The sequence below is a fragment of the Pongo abelii genome, chromosome 9 (assembly GCF_028885655.2).
Source record: "Pongo abelii isolate AG06213 chromosome 9, NHGRI_mPonAbe1-v2.0_pri, whole genome shotgun sequence".
NCBI classification, from domain to species: domain Eukaryota; kingdom Metazoa; phylum Chordata; class Mammalia; order Primates; family Hominidae; genus Pongo; species Pongo abelii.
In genome coordinates, this window is record NC_071994.2 from 8,311,520 (window position 1) to 8,328,729 (window position 17,210).

General features: G+C 59.3%; 3 protein-coding genes across 9 annotated transcripts; all 3 read left to right on the forward strand.

Annotated features, from left to right (window-relative positions):
• Nucleotides 1-219: 219 nt before the first annotated feature.
• On the forward strand, nt 220-2,421 carry B4GAT1 (beta-1,4-glucuronyltransferase 1). The gene is given in 2 exon segments (NM_001133436.1): nt 220-1,317; nt 1,567-2,421. Coding segments are annotated over 2 exon segments (1,248 nt in total). The 5' UTR covers nt 220-261; the 3' UTR covers nt 1,759-2,421.
• A 229-nt stretch (nt 2,422-2,650) lies between these two features.
• On the forward strand, nt 2,651-10,563 carry BRMS1 (BRMS1 transcriptional repressor and anoikis regulator). Of its 4 annotated transcripts, none has more exons than XM_063728074.1 (11): nt 2,666-2,824; nt 3,588-3,623; nt 5,553-5,698; nt 6,316-6,406; nt 6,606-6,733; nt 6,893-6,972; nt 7,069-7,165; nt 7,722-7,814; nt 9,150-9,214; nt 9,625-9,664; nt 10,016-10,563. In XM_063728074.1, the coding sequence occupies exons 3-11, from the start codon at nt 5,560-5,562 to the stop codon at nt 10,021-10,023; spliced, it is 741 nt and encodes a 246-aa protein (XP_063584144.1). In that variant the 5' UTR covers nt 2,666-2,824; nt 3,588-3,623; nt 5,553-5,559; the 3' UTR covers nt 10,024-10,563. The 4 variants fall into 4 exon arrangements, with proteins under 4 accessions (XP_003780038.1, XP_024111485.1, XP_063584144.1 ...); XM_063728073.1 differs by having other exon boundaries at nt 2,674-2,824; nt 3,588-3,632; XM_003779990.4 differs by lacking the exon at nt 3,588-3,623 and having other exon boundaries at nt 2,651-2,824.
• Nucleotides 10,564-10,745: 182 nt separating this feature from the next.
• Nucleotides 10,746-15,794, forward strand: RIN1 (Ras and Rab interactor 1). Of its 4 annotated transcripts, XM_002833658.5 has the most exons (10): nt 10,746-11,556; nt 11,715-11,895; nt 11,997-12,111; nt 12,191-12,263; nt 12,375-12,466; nt 12,621-13,358; nt 13,651-13,956; nt 14,205-14,336; nt 14,450-14,601; nt 15,107-15,794. In XM_002833658.5, the coding sequence occupies exons 1-10, from the start codon at nt 11,471-11,473 to the stop codon at nt 15,581-15,583; spliced, it is 2,352 nt and encodes a 783-aa protein (XP_002833704.3). In that variant the 5' UTR covers nt 10,746-11,470; the 3' UTR covers nt 15,584-15,794. The 4 variants fall into 4 exon arrangements, with proteins under 4 accessions (XP_002833704.3, XP_063584141.1, XP_009234367.2 ...); XM_063728072.1 differs by lacking the exon at nt 11,715-11,895 and having other exon boundaries at nt 11,454-11,556; XM_063728071.1 differs by lacking the exons at nt 11,715-11,895; nt 11,997-12,111 and having other exon boundaries at nt 12,400-12,466.
• The last annotated feature ends 1,416 nt before the right edge of the window (nt 15,795-17,210 follow it).

The following is a 17,210-nucleotide window of genomic DNA, read 5'->3' on the forward strand; positions in this document are numbered from 1 at the left end:
CTGCACGGCGCGCGGCCGAGCGGCGGGGCCGTGGCTCCTCCTCTCTCGCAGGGGGCGAGCCGGCGCGCTGGGGGCTGGGGGCGGCGGCGGGCGGCGGGCGGCGGGCGGCGGGCGGCGGGCGGGGCGGGGCGGCGCGCGGGGCTCGGCTGGCCTCGGCTCGCCTCGGCTGCGCTCGGCAGGCTGCGGTAAATCCGGGCTTGCGGCCGCTGGCGTAGTCTGTGGCCGGGTGGTCGTTGCTGCGCGCCCCGAGCCCGGAGAGCCATGCAGATGTCCTACGCCATCCGGTGCGCTTTCTACCAGCTGCTGCTGGCCGCACTCATGCTGGTGGCGATGCTGCAGCTGCTCTACCTGTCGCTGCTGTCCGGACTGCACGGGCAGGAGGAGCAAGACCAATATTTTGAGTTCTTTCCCCCGTCCCCACGGTCCGTGGACCAGGTCAAGACGCAGCTCCGCACCGCGCTGGCCTCTGGAGGCGTACTGGACGCTAGCGGCGATTACCGCGTCTACAGGGGCCTGCTGAAGACCACCATGGACCCCAACGATGTGATCCTGGCCACGCACGCCAGCGTGGACAACCTGCTGCACCTGTCGGGTCTGCTGGAGCGCTGGGAGGGCCCGCTGTCCGTGTCGGTGTTCGCGGCCACCAAGGAGGAGGCGCAGCTGGCCACGGTGCTGGCCTACGCGCTGAGCAGCCACTGCCCCGACATGCGCGCCAGGGTCGCCATGCACCTCGTGTGCCCCTCGCGTTACGAGGCAGCCGTGCCCGACCCCCGGGAGCCGGGGGAGTTTGCCCTGCTGCGGTCCTGCCAGGAGGTCTTTGACAAGCTAGCCAGGGTGGCCCAGCCCGGGATTAATTATGCGCTGGGCACCAACGTCTCCTACCCCAATAACCTGCTGAGGAATCTGGCTCGTGAGGGGGCCAACTATGCCCTGGTGATCGATGTGGACATGGTGCCCAGCGAGGGGCTGTGGAGAGGCCTGCGGGAAATGCTGGATCAGAGCAACCAGTGGGGAGGCACCGCGCTGGTGGTGCCTGCCTTCGAGATCCGACGAGCCCGCCGCATGCCCATGAACAAAAACGAGCTGGTGCAGCTCTACCAGGTTGGCGAGGTGCGGCCCTTCTATTATGGGTTGTGCACCCCCTGCCAGGCACCCACCAACTATTCCCGCTGGGTCAACCTGCCGGAAGAGAGCTTGCTGCGGCCCGCCTACGTGGTACCTTGGCAGGACCCCTGGGAGCCATTCTACGTGGCAGGAGGCAAGGTGCCCACCTTCGACGAGCGTTTTCGGCAGTACGGCTTCAACCGAATCAGCCAGGTGCTCATAAGGGAGAGGGCAGGGGTAATGGGGCAGGAGGGGTGGTGGGATCAGGGAGTTATGAGGAGTGGCCCTGGATGGAAAGGAGGCAATGAAGCAGGAAGGATCATAGTTCAGGAGGTGGGTGGATGGTGTGGAAGATCCAGGATACTTCCAGAGGGGTGAGGACGCCGGACTGTGGCTTCAGGGGAATCAGTCTCAGCCCTGTCAATGTCATCAAACTTTGCTAACCTGTCTTTCCTCCTACAGGCCTGCGAGCTGCATGTGGCGGGGTTTGATTTTGAGGTCCTGAACGAAGGTTTCTTGGTTCATAAGGGCTTCAAAGAAGCGTTGAAGTTCCATCCCCAAAAGGAGGCTGAAAATCAGCACAATAAGATCCTTTATCGCCAGTTCAAACAGGAGTTGAAGGCCAAGTACCCCAACTCTCCCCGACGCTGCTGAGCCCTTCCCTCCCCTAATCTGAGAAGTCAGCCTCTTGGCTCCTCAGGCCACCATTTAGGCCTGACTGGGGTAAGAAATGTCGCTCCACTTTACAGCGGTAGCTGTGGTGTTGAAACACTGGACTTGAATATGGGGTGCTGGGATCGAGTCCTAGCTTTACCACTAACTAGCTGTGTGGCCTTGAGTAAATCCCGTTACCTCTCTGAGCCTCGGTTACCCTGTACGTAAAAAGGGAGGTGAGAATACCTACCTCACGGAATTGTTGGGAGGCTCAGATGAGATGCTATATGTGAAAACATTCTGTAAGCTTCGTACAAATGTGAAGTATTAATATTATCGCAGTATTATTATTGTTATTATTAACAATCTTGGGTGGGTAGTAGGAGAGCAAAGAGTATGAATGGGATGGAGCTAAGAAGTCTGAATACTTAATGAAATGGACTTTTTGTAAAGTAATCAGATGAAGGCATAAAATTTAGTTCTTAGCTCTTGAACAGAAGCCTAAAATTCCTGGTTCTCTCAGGCCTTCGCCCTCAAGGGTTCTGGAGGAGGGAAGGGTCTGCAGGCTCCATGGGTGACAGCCTGAGATCTGTCCCTTCAACAGGCTGGGCTGGGTATGTGCCTACCGATGACAATGTGTAAATAAATGCGTGTTCACACCCACAGCTGGCTCCGTTACTCTCCTGAGCTGGGGGTGGGGGGATCGGGGCCGGCTTCTCCCCTTGCACGCCGTGGGGAGACGGCCGCGGACGAAGGGCACCGTCTGCAAAGCACTGAAACATCAGGGCCTTCCCTGCAGGCCGAAGGCCTGCGCGAATGTCGGCCAGTTACTATGGAGACCGGCCCGCGGTATCCCAGCATGCCTCGGGACCAAACTGTCCAACTGTGAGCATCCCCCGACCGTCGTCTCCTGATGACGCACACGGAAGCAGCGGTAGGCTCTGCCTCCCAGAGAAAAGGGAGCCGCGCAGCGCCTACGGGAGTCCGGCGGCAGCAGCCGGTACCGGAAACCACGGGAATCTCTCAGGGAATCTCCGTCGTCAGGCCAGAGGCCCCAGTCCCCGCGGTGCGTATCGTCATGCATGGCTTTTGGTTCGGCCTCTCCGGTTAGTCGAGCAGGGCCGGCACAATCTCCTCCTCCGAGGCCGAAGCAGAGATTTAACCGGCCTGACGCGTGCTGGGCTGCGGGCGAGCCAGTGATATTCCGGCCCGCTCCGGCGCATCTAGAAGGGAGCGGGAGGCCCCCTGGGCGCTGCGGAGAACCTAGGTTGACCTCTGCGAGAGTGAGGAGGGTCTGCCTTCCCTAGGGGCCTGCCCCGGAGGAGCTGCCATTCTGAAAAGATAAATTGCCTGTGTACAGCGCTTTACAGTGTGCTTTTCCATCCCTTACCACCTGCGAGCTCCTCAACACTCAGCAGGAATGGTTATCCGCTTTTTGTACCCGGGGTAAGGTGGGAAGGTTGTGACTTAACTCACTCAAAATCAGAACCAGGGTGAGGAAAGAAAGGCTTCTGGAAGAGATAGACTTAAGCTGCGTCTTACAAAGTGAATATACTAACAGTGAAGAGGCATTGCAAATGTTGGGAACTGAAGCTTGATAACGGGAAAGATGAAGCTGGTTTAGAGAACCGAGTCTTTCAATCAGGTGCAGGTCATTAGTGAAATTGTTGAGGAATATGACTAAACGCTCACCTAGGCCAGGCTTACTATACATAACTTGAATTGGTGTCAAGGAAAGTTTGCTACCATTACAGGGACCTGGGACTACCGAAAAGTAAAAGCTAATGTCTGCCTCACAAAAAATTTCTTTGTTAAATTTGTATTTGCAGATCCTCCAGTCATCAAGTGAACCAGCACTGTGCTAGGTAAATAAGGTACATGTGCAGCCCCTGCCCTAGTGAGGCTCACAGACTGATTGGGGGAACAGACATGAGAACAGGCAAATAGATATAAACAAAGCTTCCTAGAGGGAGTGGTGTCTGTACTGTTCTAAAGGACTACAAAGCAGTGTCCAGAGAAGTTGGAAGAACACAATAAAATAGAAGCCTGCAGGGGATTGAGAGATTATCTGCTGAGAGGACTGTTTTCTTCTTAGGTGATCTCTTGGCAGTACTTGGCACTATCAGTACAATTACTACTTGGCAGTACTTGGCTTTCTTCTAAAACTCTCTTTCTCCACGACTTCGGGTTTTGCCTCCTCCTTTGTAGGGGTCCCCTCATCTGCCCCTTTGGTGACCCTGGGCGTCTTCTGATCGCACACATTGTGCCTTGCTAGTCGCACCTTCTCCTGCGACATGAAGAACTTGCTGTATGCTGACGACCAAGTCTCTGCAGCTCAGATTTCTCACTGAGACTTAGACCCATGTTCCCCCAGCTGCTTTCCTTCTCTTATTTCTGGGTCTTTGCTACTGACTCTACCTGGAATGTTCCCTCAATAAGTGCAGCTCACCCAGCTGGTCCATCTTTGTCTGGAAGCCTCCCTGCTGCATCGGGCTCCAGGTCCTGGTTATATACCCCTCCATTATGCCCCTGGTCTTAACTCTCCTCCTGCCATGGTTATAGTGTGCTCCTTTGCCCCTCTCTCCCAGGAACTTGTAAACTCCGTGAGGTCAAAGACAGTCCCACTTGGGCGCCTGCATACCACAGTGTCTGACGGTACCTAGCATATGTTAGATGTTCAATACATGTTAGATGAGTCAGTAGAAGAAGGAATGCTTACCAGTGTTCAATGTTGCCGAGCAGACGATTAAAATAAGCACTGAAAAATATTGGCATTAGCCACAAGGAAGTCATTGGTTAATGCTACGGGATCAGTTTCAGCTGAGATTGATGACATCGAACAAGTGGGAGGTGAAAGTAGGAACAGCCAGTGTTCATGAGACCTTGAAAAGTGTAACTGTGAAGTGGCAAACGGAGCAGTTAGGTGGGATGGGTGAGGTTTTGTGTTTCTGTGTTTTGTTAATGCTGGGAAATACCCAAGCACATCTAAAGTTTCATGGGAAGGAGGTTGCTAAGAGTTAGAAGCTGAAGACACAGAAAAGAGAGGGGAGCACTGACGACCTGCGGTCCAAGAGGAAGCAGGAGGAGATGGGATTTGACCCAGAGCACAATGAAAGACAAGGAGAGTGTAACGTTATCTGGAAGAGAAGCCGAGGGCATTGTAGGCAGAAGGAACAGCTGAGGCAGAGGGCGGATGGTGGAAGTGCGAGCACTAGCCATTGCATGCTGGGAGGAAGGAGCTGGACCGGTAGGTCAAGTCCAGTCTGGGAAAGACCTTGAAAGCCCCAGTTAGAAATTTAGGTCCAGTTCGGGTGTGGTGGCGGGCGCCTGTAATCTCACTACTTGGGAGGCTGGGGCAGGAGAATCGCTTGAACCCGGGAGGAGGTTGCAGTGAGCTGAGATTGTGCCACTGCACTCCAGCCTGGCAACAGAGCGAGACTCTGTCTCAGAAAATAAGAAGAAGAAGAAAAGAAATTTAGGTCCAGTTGCAAAGGCAGTGGAGAGTGCCCCCTGGGCCTTTCCTCTCTGTGGATCACAGCCTTGGCCAGTATTCCTAGGATTAGGATCACCAGTGACATCCAAGAGCAGGAGCAGTTCCACAGCTCCCAGGCTTCTGTGAGAGGTGCAGATGGCCATTTGCACCCTTGTCACCCAGTTTGTGCTCAACGTGTGGCCAGGCCAGTCACTTCCCTGGCTTTCCCCATCTGGGATCAGGTTGGGTTCATCTCCCTGCTGCCTCTTTCCCCCTCTGAGCTGTGGGCAGCCATAAGTGATAGCTCCATTCCTTCTCCCAGAGTCCAGATGCCTGTCCAGCCTCCAAGCAAAGACACAGAAGAGATGGAAGCAGAGGGTGATTCTGCCGCTGAGATGAATGGGGAGGAGGAAGAGAGTGAGGAGGAGCGGAGCGGCAGCCAGACAGAGTCAGAAGAGGAGAGCTCTGGTGAGCCCCTACACACACACACACACACACACACACACACACACACACACACACACACACACACACACACACACACACACCCTACACACACATGCACACACACACACAGCGCCTACACACACGCATGCACATACAGCGCCTACACACAAGCACACGCACACACAGCCCCTGCACACAAGCGCACACATGCACACACAGCCCCTTCACACAAGCACACACACACAGCCCCTATACACAAGTACGCACGCGCACACACACAGCCCCTGCACACAAGCACGCACACACAGCCCCTACACACAAGCACGCACGCACATGCACACACAGCCCCTACACACAAGCATGCATGCACAGACACACAGCCCCTTCACAGAAGTACACGTGCACACAGCCCCTTCACACAAGCATGCATGCACATGCACACACAGCCCCTACACACAAGCACACAAGCACACACATAGCCCCTTCACACAAGCACGCACACACACAGCCCCTTCACACAAGCATGCATGCACGCACACACACACACAGGCCCTACACACAGGCATGCATGCACACACACACATGCAGGTACCCACCACTCCTCCCCAGAGCTAGCCCTTACTGGCCTCTTGTCCCAGAGATGGATGATGAGGACTATGAGCGACGCCGCAGCGAGTGTGTCAGTGAGATGCTGGACCTAGAGAAGCAGTTCTCAGAGCTAAAGGAGAAGTGAGCATGGGGACACCTTGGGCTGGGTCTGCGAAGATCTGGGATGAGGAGGTGGCGGGCCTGGTACTGGGCAGGCGTGGTTGGTGCCCAGGAAGTGCACGCCTAACACTGGGCTTGCTGTGGAATGGGTGCTGAGTACGTGTTTGCCCAAGAGCGATGGGTGAACAAATGGGTGCACAGCTGCCTCTTTACCACCCAGGTTGTTCAGGGAACGACTGAGTCAGCTGCGGTTGCGGCTGGAGGAAGTGGGGGCTGAGAGAGCCCCTGAATACACGGAGCCCCTTGGGGGGCTGCAGCGGAGCCTCAAGATTCGCATTCAGGTGGCAGGTCTGTGGGTGGTTCTGCACCCTCTTCGCCTCCCAGAACCCATGGCACCCTGTCCCCTTCCTCTCTCGTTCCTGCCCGGCCTTGCCCTTTGCTCTCAGCCCTCCTATGTGGGCACCGGGCTCCCCAGCCAAGCAGGGACCCTCCTCCCTTTCTCTGCAGGGATCTACAAGGGCTTCTGTCTGGATGTGATCAGGAATAAGTACGAATGTGAGCTACAGGGAGCCAAACAGCACCTGGAGGTGAGCCTGATTGGGCACACTGGGGGCAAGGCGGGGCTCAAGGCCTGAAGTGGCCTCACCCCATCCGTCCTGCTGAGCTGTTGCCCCCTCTTCCAGAGTGAGAAGCTGCTGCTCTATGACACGCTGCAGGGGGAGCTGCAGGAGCGGATCCAGAGGCTGGAGGAGGACCGCCAGAGCCTGGACCTCAGCTCTGGTGAGCGCGAGAGCCTGGACACCCCAGAACTGGGCCCGGCTCTGTCCATGCCCACCCCTCTTTGGACTTCAGATGTCCTGAAGTCAAGGGGACAGTCAGAGGACCTGCCTCTTGGGGTCAGTGTGAGGGCTGAAGGAGACCAGGCCTGGAAAGGGCCTGGCACACAATGGGGGCTCAGGAAGAGTGGCTCTCCCTGCCCTCTTCTGCCCCTGCTCTTTCCAAAACAGGTATCAGTGTGACATGCAGTCCCATGCAATAGCTGTAGTCCGCTCCATGTTCCTAGTACCTGTGTTCATGTGGAGTCCTGGGGTGGCAGGGATTGTCGTCATCCCACTGTCCACTAAACAGATGAGGCTCACAGAAGTGCAGCGGCCTCTTGCAGGGTTGTGCAGCTGTGCAGGACCTGAACAGCCCTAAGGGGCTTCTACCCCAAGCCCAGGGTGGTGATGGCGCAGGGGAAATGAGGCCAGGCTGGCCCATTGTGGGGGCAGAGGCTACAGAAAAGGGAGTATCCTGTGGGCCAGCACCCCAATTCTAACTCTGGGTCTGGGGGCAGAATGGTGGGACGACAAACTGCACGCCAGAGGCAGCTCCAGGTCTTGGGACTCCCTGCCGCCCAGCAAGAGGAAGAAGGCACCTCTGGTTTCTGGTATCCTTTCACCCAAGGTGGCCTAAAAGTGGGCAGGATGTTAGGGTCACCTCCAGACCTGGGGGAGGGGGTTGGAGGGGACATGGAGGACAGTTACACTAGATGCACTCGTGGTTGCTTGGTGTCATGTGAACGTGTCCAGGCAAATCCAGCTGTCAGCACTTTCTTACGGGGTCCTGGGTCTCTCTGGGCTATGTGGACCCTAGGAAAACAGAAACAGGCTGGGCTCCGTGGCTCACATCTATAGTCCCAGCACTTTGGGAGGCCAAGGCAGGCAGATTGCTTGGGCCCAGGAATTCATTTCGAGACCAGCTTGGGCAACATGGTGAAACCCATCTCTAGAAAAAATAACAAAAATTAGCCAGGCGTGGTGGTGTGCACCTATAGTCCCAGCTACTCTGAAGGCTGAGGCAAGAGGATTGCTTGAGCCTGAGAGATCAAGGCTGCAGTGAGCCGAGATGGTGCCACTGCACTTGAGCCTGAGTGAGGTTTGGCCTTTGAGACCTTTCCATCGCCCGGGATTGTCCGAGCGGGTCCCCAGCTTTCCCTGGGGAGGCTTTGCTCACATCCCACCCTCCTCTTGGAAGTCCTGCCTGTCCCGACTGTCCAGGGCTTATCTCAAACGTTACCTCCTCTGTGAGGCCTCTTCTGGTCTTGCCCTAGTGCCTATGGCTTCACTCTCCTGTGCGCTTTTGTGCCCTGCCATGGGGTACCCACATCCCAGAGGGCACCGGCTGCCTCCGCCCCTCCCTAGGCAGGGCTAGCTTAAGCTTAGTCCAGAGCCTGCTGTGCTTTCATCTGTCCTGGCAGAGCTGAGTCCTCCTACACCCCTGAGGGCATTCCTGCAGCAGCCAGTCTTAGTCATTATGGCTACCTGGTGCTGGAGAGCAGGCCCAGGCAGGGAGGGAGGAATCTGGAAGGCCATGACTTGAGCAAATGGAAGGTGAAGGCATGGAGACATCAGGTAGGGAGCACTGGGGGAGGGGGAGTTGTCTCTGAAGGGATAAGCCCTGCATCTGTCTTTGGATCAGGGAAGGGGCCAGGTCAGGGCCAGTGCTGCAGAGTGAGATGGGATGGGCCTCAGCCAGCTGACCTAAGACGAGGTGAGGGTGAGCAAGGGATGGGGAACAACACTTGGTGTCCTCTATAGACTTGGTTCCAGGAGGACCCCCGGAACCAGGGGACTAAGAGGTAGGAGGTGGAACCTGAGCTCGGACCCAGGTCCTCAGCTCCCACTCCATGCTGTCCGCTGTACCCCCACTCCTGAATGTCAGGTGGGTGGCCCTGCCCTCATCACCTGCCACCTCCACTGGGCTTCCTTGACCCCCACCACAGGCCCATACATCGTGTACATGCTTCAAGAGATCGACATCCTGGAGGACTGGACGGCCATCAAAAAGGTGGGGGCCGCTGCTGCCCACGTGACCTGCCCCACCTCAGGGCCCCCCACCCTGGCAGCAGCTCTGCCATCTGCAGGCCTGGGAGTTCTCTGCTCACCAAGGCTCCCCCATCTTCAGCCCAGGGTCCCTGGATCGCAGTTGGCTCACAAGTCCTCTTGCTCAAGGCGGCCCTGGGAAAAGGGATTTCTAGTCTGTGTCAGCCCCTTCCTGTTCCAGGACAGGTTTTGATGGGGTGGGAAGGTGGCGGGGAGGCGGGAGAGCCGCTGAGCTGGCCAGCGGTCAGGAGCATGGGAGCTCTGCCTGGGTGGGGCCTGAGGCAGCAGCCCACAGGCCACGGAGGTGGGGGGTGGGGCAGGGATTGCCAAGCTGGAGGTGGGCTCTCAGGGGAGCTTTTCTTCTCACCCACCCAGGCTAGGGCAGCTGTGTCCCCTCAGAAGAGAAAATCAGATGGTAAGAACCATGGCTGTTGCACGGCCTCCCCTGCTCCCTTGCCATCACCTTTGCTCAGCTCAGCCTCCAGGAAGGAGCCCAGAGAGGCTATGACTGCGTCAGAATCAGTGGCCCAAGAAAGTTAGGATGGTCTAGATTTGAGGGGCTTGTGGGCGTTTGAGGAGCAGGAACCAGGATGGGGCTGGGGAAGCTCTGGGTTGATGGAGCTCCCACTCAGGAGGGGTCAGGGAGGGCTGTGGAGCTGCCCAGGAGGCCTGTCCTGGGCCAGCCCAAAGCCACTCAGTAAGTGGCTGCCTCCCTCCTTTCAGCTTCCTCACTGGTGACAGTTTTCTCCTTCCCACATACGCACAGGACCTTGACCCTGCTGTTCGCAGCCAGGGGGACCCTCAGAGCAGCTGGCACCGCACCCAGGATTCTCGTCTTCCTCCTGCAGACAGGCGGACCCACAGGCCCCTCAGGGTCTGTCCAGCCAGGCTCCTGTGGTGCTGCTGGGCCCTCTCACTCCAGCTGGCACTGGCCTGGACTCCTCTGCCCTCCTCGAGGCCTGCACAGCTGTGGCCGTGGAGCTGACCTGGCCAGGCAAGGCTGCTGTCTCCATCCCTGAGCCGCCTGCCACCTCCCACTCCTGAAGATCCACCTCTTGGGGCTCCCCTGACAGAGAAGACAGCCGAAGTCGAAGCCACATCCTCTTGCTGACCTTGGATGCAGGCTCTCCGGCCTCAGGGCCAGGGAGCCAGTTTCCACTGTGCGGGAACTCTGAGTCAGACGTGATTATCTGGGGGTCTGTCCACCCTGGCTGGAGCTGGAGGCAAAATGCCAGGCCCCCCAGGTTTTCTCAGGGCAGTTCTTGGTGTCTGCCTCTCAGATTCCAAGGACTGGAATTAAAACCTTTCCTGGGACTCTGGCGTGCCCTGTGTGTGTGTGATTTACCTTGCAAGAGAATCAGGGCTTCCGTGGGGAGCACCTGAACCAGGCCGACTCGCACTACCCAGCAGAGGCTGGAGCACTGTGCGTGGGGCCAGGCTGGGGAGGGGGAGGTGGGCACTGGGCTGCCTGGCTCTGGGCAGAGTCAACATATGGCAGCGGGAGAGTGCCTCGGTAGGGAGGGTGGGTTCGTGTGCTTGAAGCCTGGGTCATGTCTGCACCTGTCCCAGTTGCCTGGCAGATTGGCAAGGCAGGCTGGCAGAGCCTGCGTGCGTGGGAGGCAGCCGGCAGCACCGCCATGTGCTGACGACCTCACAGCCAGACTCCCCCTGGTTAGCGCTGAGTGTCAGAACCACCCCCAGAACCTCAGTTAAGCAAATAGGTTGGTTTCCATGGAGACATGGCATATTTTCTCCATGGCAACCTAAAATCCTAAAACCCAGGTTCAGGAATGAGTCATCTATGGAAAGTAGAGGGTGCTCTCCCACAAGGCTGACCTGAGGCCAGGGGCAGATGAGCGACTGACCACAGACCCAGAGGTGCCCCCAGAGCATGGCTGGGGCCTGTGGGGACTGAGGCCGCTTAACCACTTCCTGCCCGCCTTTGCAATATGAGGAGCTGGTGAGGCTGCAGGAGGCCGTGTGTGGAGGTGGCATTCCCCCAGCTGGGGCCCTCAGAGCAGGGCTAGCATGGAGGGGACCCCTGACCCCCAAAGCAGGGTCCAGAACAGAGGAGGCGGGCACTGGCCAGGCAGGGTGGACACACAAGAGTTAACTGGCGGGTGTGACAGGCGGACCGCCCTCAGGAAGTGTTACTCACTGGGGATGTGCGTGCCTTGCCTTGGGACTGGATTCTCTTCCTGAAGCGAAGGAGCTCCCAGCCATGGAAAGCCCTGGAGAGTCAGGCGCGGGCTCTCCTGGAGCCCCCAGCCCATCCAGCTTCACTACTGGGCACCTGGCGAGAGAAAAGTTAGTGAAGTTGGCAGGGCAGCCAGGTGGGGCAGGGAGGGGCTGTGAGAGGAGGGCCTACCCGGGGATAGAGAAGGTGGGAAACCCGGGAGCGGGGAAGAGGAGAGCAAGGGTCCCAGCCCCTGGCTCCCTGCTCAGATCTGGGTGCCCGCCCCCAGGCCAGCCCAGGACCCACTGTATGACGTGCCCAACGCCAGCGGCGGGCAGGCAGGCGGGCCGCAGCGGCCGGGGCGTGTTGTGAGCCTGCGGGAGCGCCTGCTGCTCACCCGGCCCGTGTGGCTGCAGCTGCAAGCCAACGCAGCAGCCGCACTGCACATGCTGAGGACCGAGCCCCCGGGGGTGAGTCTTGCCCCAAACTCCAGGGACTGGCCAGCCAGGGGTGGGAGAGAGAGGGGTGGGACGCCAAGGTCCTGAGCTGCCTGAGCCCTATCGACTTGCAGACGTTCCTCGTGCGGAAATCTAGCACCCGCCAGTGCCAGGCGCTGTGCTTGCGTTTGCCTGAAGCCAGCGGCCCCTCCTTCGTCTCCAGCCACTACATCCTGGAGAGCCCTGGCGGTGAGGGGCTGGCCTGGCGGGAAGGGGCTGGAAGCAGGGAGGTTCCCCAGAGAAGCACCTCACTTCCCTCCTCTCTCAGGCGTCTTCTTGGAGGGCTCGGAGCTCGTGTTCCCGGACCTAGTCCAGCTCATCTGTGCCTACTGCCACAGCCGGTGAGTCTGCCCACAGGGTGCCTGGTGTCCACGGGCCCTGCTCCTTGGGACAGCCCATCCTCCCCATCCCCTTTGGCCCTCACTCCCTTCTGCTCCCCTCTCTGGCCTCAGGGACATCCTTCTCCTCCCGCTGCAGCTCCCCAGAGCCATCCACCGCGCAGCCACCCACAAAGAGCTGGAGGCCATCTCCCATCTGGGCATTGGTAAGGGCTCCCTGCCACCCATTGCACAGATGAACAAGCTGAGGCTGAGGGCAAGGGAAGGCTCGCGCACACCTCCCGAAGCCCATGCCTTGCCTTGGTTGGGAGACTTCCCCTAACCAATCCTGGAGGCCCCAGTCAGTTTCTTGTTCCCTAGAGTTCTGGAGCTCCTCCCTCAACATCAAGGCTCAGCGGGGCCCGGCTGGAGGCCCAGTGTTGCCCCAGCTGAAGGCCCGGTCCCCTCAAGAGCTGGACCAGGGCACCGGAGCCGCCTTGTGCTTCTTCAACCCCCTGTTCCCGGGGGACCTAGGGCCCACCAAGCGGGAGAAATTCAAGAGAAGCTTCAAAGTGCGCGTGTCCACAGAGACCTCCAGCCCCCTGTCTCCACCTGCCGTGCCGCCTCCCCCCGTCCCCGTGCTGCCAGGGACAGTCCCCAGCCAGACAGAGCGGCTGCCCCCTTGCCAGCTGCTACGGAGAGAGAGCTCAGTGGGGTACCGCGTGCCAGCAGGCGGTGGCCCTAGCCTTCCGCCTATGCCCTCCCTCCAGGAGGTGGACTGTGGCTCCCCCAGCAGCTCCGAGGAAGAGGGGGTGCCAGGGTCCCAGGGGAGCCCAGCGACCTCACCCCACCTGGGCCGCCGACGGCCTCTGCTTCGGTCCATGAGCGCCGCCTTCTGCTCCCTACTGGCGCCGGAGCGGCAGGTGGGCCGGGCCGCAGCAGCACTGATGCAGGACCGACACACAGCCGCGGGCCAGCTGGTGCAGGACCTACTGACCCAGGTGCGGGCCAGGCCCGAGCCCCAGGAGCTGCAGGGCATCCGTCAGGCGCTGAGCCGGGCCCGGGCCATGCTGAGCGCGGAGCTGGGCCCTGAGAAGCTGCTGTCGCCTAAGAGGCTGGGTGAGGCTCCGTCTCTCCATAGCTCCAGCACTGCCCCATCCGACCCTCTGCTCCCCTCCACAGCACCAGTCTGTCTGATTCTGTTCTGCTGCTTTACACATCCACCTTGTCTTACCACTGTTCGAGAGAGTTCCATCCCCTCTCTCCCCCAACTCTTCCGTCTCACCCAGGCTACCTCCTCCTGCTTTCCTTGCCTCTCCTCCCTGATTCTGCCCCTTTTCCCTTCTCCCCTGGCCTCTGCCCTCCATACCCCCAGTCTTCCCCTGACCCCTCCGTGTCGCTCCTCTGGCAGAACATGTCCTGGAGAAGTCATTGCATCGCTCTGTGCTCAAGCCTCTCCGACCCATCCTGGCAGCCCGCCTGCGGCGCCGGCTTGCAGCAGACGGCTCCCTGGGCCGCCTAGCTGAGGGCTTCCGCCTGGCCCGGGCCCAGGGCCCTGGAGCCTTCGGGTCCCACCTGAGCCTGCCCTCCCCAGTAGAAATGGAGCAGGTGCGCCAGAAGCTGCTGCAGCTGCTCCGCACCTACTCACCCAGCGCCCAGGTCAAGCGGCTCCTGCAGGCCTGCAAGCTGCTCTACATGGCCCTGAGGACCCAGGAAGGTATGTCCCTGCCACCACCTCACCCTGCGCCGCCCCTTTGAGTCAGAGGCGGGCCCCCAGTGGCAGGTCCCCAGGACCCTGGAACAGCCCTGCAGGAGAGAATGAGCCCACCCTCCCCTCTTGCAGATGGCGAAACTGAGGCCTAGAGAGGAGCGCATCCTCTCCGAAGCCCCTAGGGCGTGGGGAGGGGTCACTGCCTAAAGCAAGGACTGCACCTGAAGCTTCTTCCTCTCACCATGTCCGCACAGGGGAGGGCGCGGGTGCCGACGAGTTCCTGCCTCTGCTGAGCCTCGTCTTGGCCCACTGTGACCTTCCTGAGCTGCTGCTGGAGGCCGAGTACATGTCGGAGCTGCTGGAGCCCAGCCTGCTCACCGGAGAGGGTGAGGGACCCCCAACCCACTTCCCTGTCTGGGTGGGCCCTGAATAAGCAGGGGAGAGGGGATGGGGTGCCCCACACCCAGCCTGAGCCATGTTCTTCCACCCTGTGTCCCAGGTGGCTACTACCTGACCAGCCTCTCTGCCAGCCTGGCCCTGCTGAGTGGCCTGGGTCAGGCCCACACACTCCCACTGAGCCCTGCGCAGGAGCTACGGCGCTCCCTCAGCCTCTGGGAGCAGCGCCGCCTGCCTGCCACCCAGTGCTTTCAGGTAATAGGCCCTCCACCGTGTCCTCAGAGCCAGACACCATCCCCGCCTTTCACCTTCCTGTCCCTGGTGAAGAGTCCAGACTCTGTAGCCAGATCCTGGGTTCTAATCCTGGCTCTGCCACTGGGTTATGGTGACTTGGGCAAGTTACTTGACTACTTTGTACCTCAGTTTTCTCATCAGTAAAATGGGGTAATAGGACCTGCCTCCTGGGGTTGAGGTGAAGATTAAATGAGTTAATGCAGGAGAGTGCTTGGGGCACAAAGTACTCATTATCAAAGCTTCATCTCAGGCTTGTGAGCTCCCCACTGGGCTGTCCTTGCACCTGCGGCTGTGGCCCACAAGCTGACCCCTGGAGCTCACAGAGCTTTTGCTGCTTGGTTCTCCCACTGGATTTCCACCTCCCCACCCTGTCCCTGCACAGCCCAGAAAGCTGATGGCTCAGCTTTGGAGCCAGATGCATGCCAGCCAGGGCTGAGTACTTGTTTTTGCTTCTCCTCCTGCATAGCACCTCCTCCGAGTAGCCTATCAGGATCCCAGCAGTGGCTGCACCTCCAAGACCCTGGCCGTGCCCCCAGAGGCCTCAATCGCCACCCTGAACCAGCTCTGTGCCACCAAGTTCCGAGTGACCCAGCCCAACACTTTTGGCCTCTTCCTGTACAAGGAGCAGGGCTACCACCGCCTGCCCCCTGGGGCCCTGGCCCACAGGCTGCCCACCACTGGCTACCTTGTCTACCGCCGAGCAGAGTGGCCTGAGATCCAGGGGACTGCGACAGAGGAGGAGAGCAGTGGGCAGTCAGAGGCAAGAAGCAGAGGGGAGGAGCAAGGGTGCCAGGGAGATGGGGACGCTGGGGTCAAAGCCAGCCCCAGGGACATTCGGGAACAGTCTGAGACAACTGCTGAAGGGGGCCAGGGTCAAGCCCGGGAAGGCCCTGCTCAGCCAGGGGAACCAGAGGCAGAGGGAAGCCGGGTAGCAGAGGAGTAGCTTGAAGTGGCCAGAAGGGTCATTCGGGGCGGGAGACCCTGAGCCTGCTGATAAATCCTTTTAGCGCCAGCAGCCCCACCCAGGGCCCTGTCCTGTGTCTGCCACCACCTTTGTCTGATACTTGTCTCCAGGGAAGCTGGGGGAACTGCCACATCTGAGGAACTGGAATAAAGATGAGGGGGCTTGGGGGACCCCCAGACTGTGTGCCCAAGGCCCCTTTCCTCTTGTTCTTCTTCCCCAGCTGAGGGTGAGCCAGCCTGCAATGGGGAGTGTGCCAAGTGGGGGCGAATCCAACGGATGCCCAACCTCTGACGCGGGGAGGGCGATAGTCTCAGCTCCTTTTACCCTTCCCCTCATGGGCATGGCTAAGGCAGGGCTCCACCCAAGTATCCCCCACCAGGCTGGGACTTCCAGACCCTAAAAGGTTCCAATGGCTCTTAGTTGTCAGGAGGATTTAGAGAGGCCACGGAACAGCAGCAAAGGCTCGGGGCCCACCCCTGTCCTGGACACCAGAAGGACCTGCACCTGCAAGCCTCAGTACTCTCATCTGTAAAGTGGGGACACTATTGCTGCCCTGCTCGGCTCCCAGAAGTGTCCCAGTGATCAAAATGGGTGATTTTGCTACAGGCAGAGCTCATGGCAGAAAGGGAGGGAGAGAGCTGGGCTGCTAACTCTCTCCCGGAGTCCGCTCTCTGCCAGACAGGGCTCCCACCTGCTGACGCCCAGTTCAGGGAGGTTATTCCCGTGGAAATCAGGCCCTGGGGAGAAAGTACCCAAGTTACAGTCTCTCCCCAAGATTTGGAGTCCTCCCAGGCCCTCCAGCATCTCTGGGGAGATCCACCAGCTGGCAGATAAGCTTCTAGAGTGGAGAGGGGGCTCAGAAACCATGCTCTCTGCACTAAACTCTTGGCCCTCACAAAAGCTTTACTTGGCATGGCTTGTTGGGCCCACTGAGGGTCAAGAAAGTGACTCCCAGGATGTCATACAGCAAGTCCTTAAGGGTTCCGCCGCCCAAACCAGGGCATCAGGTTCCAACTCCACCCTCCATTTTAAGCCACCCATAAAGGCCGGGGCAGCCCCCAAGGAAGCCGAGAGCAGGCAGCAAATCCAAACAAGGAAAAGTGCCGACGACCAACCACGAGGGGGCGTGCACGGCCCGGGAAGCTGCCGAGAGGGTGCCCACCCAGGGGTGAGGGCGCCTCCAAGGCTGCAGCAGCACAGGGGGACCCGGGCCTTGCAGTCCAGCAGCATCAGGCAACCTGGGGACAGCGAAGGGGCCAAGGCTGCTGGCCCCCAGGTCCCTTAGATTCTGGGGTCTGGGTAAGGCCAGCCTCTTGGGGGCCATCCCCAGGAAGGAAGGAATTGTCCCCCCATGGAGGACGACCCCAGAGGCTCTCTCCTCGGGCACTGGGCACAGAGGGGACGTCAGCCCACATGTCAGACATGACAACTGGGAGGTAGAAATCGTGGACATTGGCTTTTTGGGTTTTTTTGTTCGTTTGTTTGTTTGAGATGGAGTTTTGCTCTGTCGCTCTGGCTAAAGTGCAGTGGTGTGATCTCGGCTCACAGCAACCTTCGCCTCCCGGTTCAAGTGATTTTCCTGCCTCAGCCTCCCGAGTAGCTGGGA

Excerpts from the sequence above, each read along its gene's own strand:
- BRMS1 (XM_003779990.4), top strand. The coding sequence starts at position 5,560 with ATGCCTGTCCAGCCTCCAAGCAAAGACACAGAAGAGATGGAAGCAGAG. Across the intron at positions 6,407-6,605 it reads TTCTCAGAGCTAAAGGAGAA|GTTGTTCAGGGAACGACTGA; the intron begins GTGAGCATGGGG and ends TTTACCACCCAG. Across the intron at positions 6,973-7,068 it reads GAGCCAAACAGCACCTGGAG|AGTGAGAAGCTGCTGCTCTA; the intron begins GTGAGCCTGATT and ends CCCCTCTTCCAG.
- RIN1 (XM_002833658.5), top strand. The coding sequence starts at position 11,471 with ATGGAAAGCCCTGGAGAGTCAGGCGCGGGCTCTCCTGGAGCCCCCAGC. Across the intron at positions 13,957-14,204 it reads GGCCCTGAGGACCCAGGAAG|GGGAGGGCGCGGGTGCCGAC; the intron begins GTATGTCCCTGC and ends ATGTCCGCACAG. Across the intron at positions 14,602-15,106 it reads CTGCCACCCAGTGCTTTCAG|CACCTCCTCCGAGTAGCCTA; the intron begins GTAATAGGCCCT and ends CCTCCTGCATAG.